This window comes from Armigeres subalbatus, chromosome 1 (genome assembly GCF_024139115.2).
Source record: "Armigeres subalbatus isolate Guangzhou_Male chromosome 1, GZ_Asu_2, whole genome shotgun sequence".
Taxonomy (NCBI): domain Eukaryota; kingdom Metazoa; phylum Arthropoda; class Insecta; order Diptera; family Culicidae; genus Armigeres; species Armigeres subalbatus.
Genome location: NC_085139.1, coordinates 257,617,552 through 257,623,551, shown reverse-complemented (window position 1 = coordinate 257,623,551; position 6,000 = coordinate 257,617,552). Strand labels below are relative to the sequence as shown.

At 45.8% G+C, this 6,000-nt stretch overlaps 1 protein-coding gene across 1 annotated transcript in view; it reads right to left on the bottom strand.

Annotated features, from left to right (window-relative positions):
- Window positions 1–6,000, bottom strand: part of LOC134207239 (uncharacterized) — a 36,564-nt gene that overhangs the window by 11,936 nt on the left and 18,628 nt on the right. Inside the window, exons 2-6 of the mRNA XM_062682960.1 lie at window positions 3,314–3,376; window positions 2,833–3,251; window positions 2,701–2,766; window positions 1,943–2,608; window positions 1,668–1,868 (exon numbers count right to left, since the gene is read on the bottom strand). Coding sequence (XP_062538944.1) covers window positions 1,668–1,868; window positions 1,943–2,608; window positions 2,701–2,766; window positions 2,833–3,251; window positions 3,314–3,376 — 1,415 coding nt within the window. The remainder of the gene's footprint in view (window positions 1–1,667; window positions 1,869–1,942; window positions 2,609–2,700; window positions 2,767–2,832; window positions 3,252–3,313; window positions 3,377–6,000) is intronic.

Genomic DNA, 6,000 nt, shown 5'->3' with positions numbered 1-6,000 from the left:
TTGATGTAGAGCCATTTTCTCGTAATTTAAAAATGGCACCTACAGATCTCAATGGTATGACTTACCTACACGTGTCCACATTCATTTAAATGCATTTATTTGCTTAACTGACATATATTAAACCAGAAATTAACATTGTTTCGCAATCTTATCGATATCATTGAAAAAAGCCTGAAAGTTGGCAATTAATGGTTCATCCATGTACTGTACATGGGTGACCAATAAATGTCTGATGCATAAAACATAACTTCATTTTGGTCACTCCTTTTCATCCGTCTCAAGTTCATGTTAAGCGATTGGAATATGTTAGTATTCGAATTACTAATTAAACTTTGGCCGCAGGACCTCAAGATTGCCGTATGGACCAATTTAAAGTGTTTCAGGTGCATGTGAAGAGTCCTATAATGCATGCTCTCCTGCATACTGGCATCAGCAGGCACTTTGGTAGAAAGCTTTACATTTTAGATAATTTTAAAGATAAATAATAGTTGGTTTGTGAATTCTCATCAGGAGCCGCTAAAGTTGAGGTAAAAGTATGCAATGATCATACTTTCGATAAAAATTTTCCAACACATTATCTAAAATTGATCGAAGAAGCTCAGTCTCAAAATATGTACATGTCCAAAATATATCATTTACCCTAGTTATCATCCGATTCTGGGAATAATATTAAAATCGTGAAGTTGATTTCATCTTCAGAAGAAAGCCATGTTTCACAGAGTGAAATATGTCGCAATCGAATTGAATCAAAATGAACAAGTCTAATTTATTTTTAAGACTATGACATTGCAGCACAGTGATCGTATCTTGTGTAATGGCCGTGTTATCCATCGAAAGATACGATTTATGCGAGAAGAAGCCATGAAACAGTCAATTGCTTCAGAATTATGTTCCTACTGTTGGTATAAAGAGGTCAATGATTTCCCTTATTGAATTCGGTACATTCTTTATCTTATGAATAATTTCAGAATACGGTCCACAAGGTCCTTAAAGGATATCAATTCGCTTGGACGGAAATTCTTCTTCTGGAAAAGGAGTAACATTCTTTTTCATTGATAACCCTAGGCTGATGTTTTTTAGACATCTTTAGGCAATGGCGGAAAGTCTTACTACAACTCTAAAAGGGGCAGTATTCACAGACTGCTTCGGATTTTAAATAATCCCCATTACCATCAGATTTTGGCAAGCCTTATGGATGATTTTGTTTTCTTGACGCAATCCCGGAGACGGTTTCTTCCTCTTTTCGGGCACGTGTACCTCCGCAGAATCATCCATATCGGCTACGTCAGAGTCCGATTCGTCAATGGAAATGACATCATAAAGTACTAACTAACGGCAGCTGAAATAGTGGCCGTTGTTCAGTCTGATGTATCTTGGACTTCACCATTTCCGCATACGACGCTTGGAGCGCTGTACCAACGAGCGCTTCACTTTTTGGTGCGCTTTTGTACGCCGGGCATTGTTGCAAACCATGGGAGGATCCAACCCACAATAAGCACACTTTGTTACTTGTTGTTGCAGGCTCCTCCCGATGTCTTTCAAAACATTTGCCACAACGGGGTTTATTGTCGCAAAACTCGGAGTATGCCCCAACTGTTTGCAGTTGGTAATTAAACCCTGGGTACAAAAGACACCAGCAATACGTGTAACCGAACGGGAAGCAATACCATCCGCTGTCCTTGCTGGTGCCGGTGGGGGTAGTAGGGGTAGCAGTGTTGCCAGGAGTTGGAGCACAGCCCGCTATCGAGATGGACGCCGACCGACCGATTGAGCGACTCGCAATCCAACCGGTGATGCCTTCACTTTTACGCGTGTTCTGATTGGCGCTGTCGTCGTAGATCTCCATCTTGATGATACGTGCCTTGACCCTTAAAGTTGGAAGATCATCAACGTAGTGAAATTATTGAACAAGCTTGACCAAAAACGAACCGAAATAACTCACCTGGGTCCCGAATGGCTATCGTCGGAATCTGTATCGGTCGTATCGGAAATCATATCTGCTGCCAGTCCGTTGTTTTCGTCTTCCAGCGCCAACGAGTTGTGCTGCGAGTACCCTGAACTGCTGCTGTTCGAGTTGGACAATCGAATTTCCGTCCACTGTTCGATGTCCTCCGAGGACATGTTGGTGATGTCGTCGATAGTTCGGTTCGGCGAAAATAAGTAGTTGTTATCCGAATCACTCTCCCCGCCCGGGCTGGGCTTCCGGGCAAAGTCTTTCAGCAGGTGCGGACAATCTAACTTGTCCAGATACTTGGGCTTAATCGGACTGGACTTCAATCCCAGCTTGGCTGGGAACTCCAGATATTCGTCGCTAGATTCAATCCGTGCAGCTGAGGGAGATTTGCTGAACGGCAAGTGTATTCCGCCTAGTCCTAGCTGCTGAGTTCTCGGGTGATTCGTCGACGAAGATGACGACGAGGCATCCTCGTCAATGCTACTGGCACGAGCTTTTCGCTGCTGATGAATCTCCTCGGAAATCTTCTCCAATCGTGTCAAGGCTTCGTTATAGCTTATCTTCGCTTCAGATACTTTTGCCTCCAGATCTACAACTTTCTGTTTCTGATCAAGCAGTAGCGCATTATAGTTCGCTCGTAATTCATAATAAGGTCTGAAATTAAAACCATTACCACCCATTACCAACTGGTCCTACAACATCTTGATGATTTCAAATAATAAAATAACGCTTCTACTAATACTTACAAAAACAACAACTCATTCTGATAAGCAAGCAAATTCAGCATTAGCAGGTTCCTGCGGATATCCATGCTACGAAAACGAACCGAAAAGAACGAAAGGAAATTAAAACTGAAAACACGTCGACGTTCAACCCACCTGGACGCCCGAATCGCTCCCTTCAACTGCGAGTGCAGCTTGGCAACCCGGTTGTTCGCTACCTCTAGCTTCAGCTCGCTAATCCGCAGCACGTTCCGCATCTCGGTGCAGTCGTTCTGCGACTCGTTGACGCGCGTCGTTGCGTGTGTGAGCATCTCCTGACAGGCGGTATCCAGGGTGGATTTTTCGCCCAGTCCCTGTTCCGCTAGGAACACCATCTCTTTCGCTGCAGCGTGCACCGATTTGGCCTTGTCGTAGTTCAGCGCGGATTGTTGCGTTTCCTTGGCCAGCTGCGAGGCGTACAGACGGGCTTCGTAGTACGGTTTGGCCGTCTCGATCGAGTTGCCGAGCTTCTTGGCGACGGCTTTGATCTTCTCGACGCTCTCCTTGAGCAGCTCGCGGAACTCGTTTTTGGCTTCCTGCGAAGGGTGTAAGAAAATTAATTTGAAGAGAACATTCGGAACTTTGAAACGATACTCACATCCAGTTCGACTTCATACTTATTAATGCTGTCTGTGGCCTCGTTTAATTTTTCCAGTTCGATCTGCGTAAAGAGATAAAAAAGAAAAAATGAATAAAGATGTCGGATGTTATTCAATCTAATGGTAACCATCATGCACGGAAGTACATCTGTGGACCTAACTTGCTAGTCCTGATAGATAAGATGCTGGAATCAACGAATAAGGGAAATCCATAAGCGACGAACGCTGAGGTCAGTGAACCCTGTGACATATTTCTGAAAGAATACTCGCAGGAGAATGGAGTGTTACAGAGTTCTCTCTTGTCCATGGGACTGTTCCTTGTATGCAATGCCCGATATACTCCTTTAGTGTGAAGCGTTAAAAGAAACGAACGTTTGCACCGGAGACTAAAGTTCGTCGTAAAGGCGGCATTCCAGCCGCTCTGTAAGAGAGCCAGCGAGTCGCATCTATGGATCCTATTAAAGCATCTTTACCAGCAGCTCCTTTTTTGATAAAACTAAGTCCGTCCAGCAGTATCTGGGAGCGAACATCAACTCTGCATTCCATGGAGGAGGACGTTCGTACGCCTTCAAGGTGCAAGAAATCCAGGGCACTTCGCCAAATTTCTGCTAATGGATAAGCTGCAAAACGGGGCACCTATCGTACATATCGATAAGCACAAATGTATCGTTTAAGGTCACTCCTGACGGAATCCAAGTTCCAAAGTGCTCGCGTTTTCGGGGGCACACCACTCGATTCAGAGGCGGCGCACAACTGTCATTTTTGTTAACTTAGCTCTGCTGCGTCGCAGCATGCGTGAAATAATAAAAATGACAGTTGTGCGTTGCTTCCGTATCGTGTGGTGTGCCCCCGAAAACGCGAGCACCTTTAAACTTGGATTCCGTCAGGAGTGACCTTAATGTCGAGATGTTATTGACCTCCCCGAGGATGAGTTACTAGAGGAACTGAGGGAGCAAAATGTAATTCAGATCCACCTAATCACAAGAAACGCTGGCGAACGAAGGGAAAATACTCCTCTCCTCGTCGTTACATTGAATGGGACTTCAAGACCAGAGCATATTTACTTGGGTTTCTTGAGGTACCCGACTTGACCGTATTATCGGTCTTCCATGCAGTAGTGCTTTATCTGCACTGGGAGTTCCGTCACACCAAAACTCGATGCAAGGCCTCCTAGATTTTTTCACCCGATCGCAGAGGACAGAATGTGCAACCTGACGCCCTTCTGTTCCAAGTGTAGCAGTGGTCAGCATCCTCGCAGAAGTATCCCTGTCCTGTCCTACAGGCAGGAGAATAACGTCAAATGAATAAAAGTCGACCGGGATTGTACCTACCCTGAAGCTCGACGCATCATACAACTAGAAAAAAGAGGAGAACCGTCTTATGCCGATGTCGCTAAAACAGGTCAAACTTCCATAAGGAACTCTATGCAGAGGATTACCAAAAAGCGCTCGCCGTTAAGTGGTTCAGGAAAACCGAAAAAGGCTACATTTCTTGACGTCCTCGCTGAGAAAGATAAGAGAATTCTAAAACTTGAAGCTATGATGGAGAAAAGCCTCTGGAGCATCGCTGAGCTACATAACTAGCTCGACAGAAATATTGATAGTTAGCTTCTTTCAGCAGCGCAAGCTCCCCAGCGAATCGGAGCAGATGATATGAGCTCTATCGACGATACTCTCATATTCGTCGAAAACCCGGAGGGGCCTGGCCGTGCCCGTTAAAACTCCATCACCATTGTCGAACCCACCTCTCAAACCTCCTCTAATCATGTCTTTGTCTATCCCCACCTCATTAAGGAAAATGTCAGTTCTGGAGACGTTACGCCAAAACGAACGGTCATTCACCAATCGCAAACTCGACCACCACCGGGGTCGCCAAAGAAAGAGTTTCTCCCCAAGCCTCCGGGTTTAGAATTGCCGGAACAAGAAGCATTACCAACACATCTCCAGACCCCGTCGCCGATTCCAAAAACATCCTGAAGCCCCAGCGACGTAGTGCTAACAATGGCGGTCCTACCGCCATGTAATTGGAACCTTCAACCAGATCGCAATAGCCTCCAACGTGCCACAAAACTTCAACACCACCAACACCACTGAGCCGTCGTCCAACCCGAGTAGGTAGCAGGTAGCCGAGGCACCATTGGACCGTAAGCTATACCCCAACCGGAAAGGCCGAGGATAAAAAAAGAAGTGCGGACTCCGAGGCATTTTGACGTAGGACTACGTCTGTGGGTCCTGTAGAAGAGTGGTGACTAGTGGTCAATCAAAAGCAAATAATGAGAATTCACCGTCGGCTCAATACTCGTCCACCAATTTTCTTGATGAATACTAGGATCGGTTGAGATTTTACCGATTGCGCGAGCGGCATTGAACACGACCATATAAGTGCGTCCGTGTCAACCCTCGCATAAACCTCACTGCTTGCAAAGACAATCCATGGATCATGAGCGATTACGTACACGGGTGGAGATAACGGTTTGGACGGGAACCCTTTAGAATGAATAATTCAACAAATCACGCAGAAGCAGATGCAGGAGTGGCGAACCCGTTCGCCAGTAGTGGGTTGGTGAGATCACCGCCGTCAGTAGCAGTAGTGCTACAGCAACAACAGCAGCAGAAGCAGGAGCAACGGCCAGGGCAGAGCGAGTTATACAAGCCCCCACAAAAGCCGAAAATAGTGGCCGCGAAGA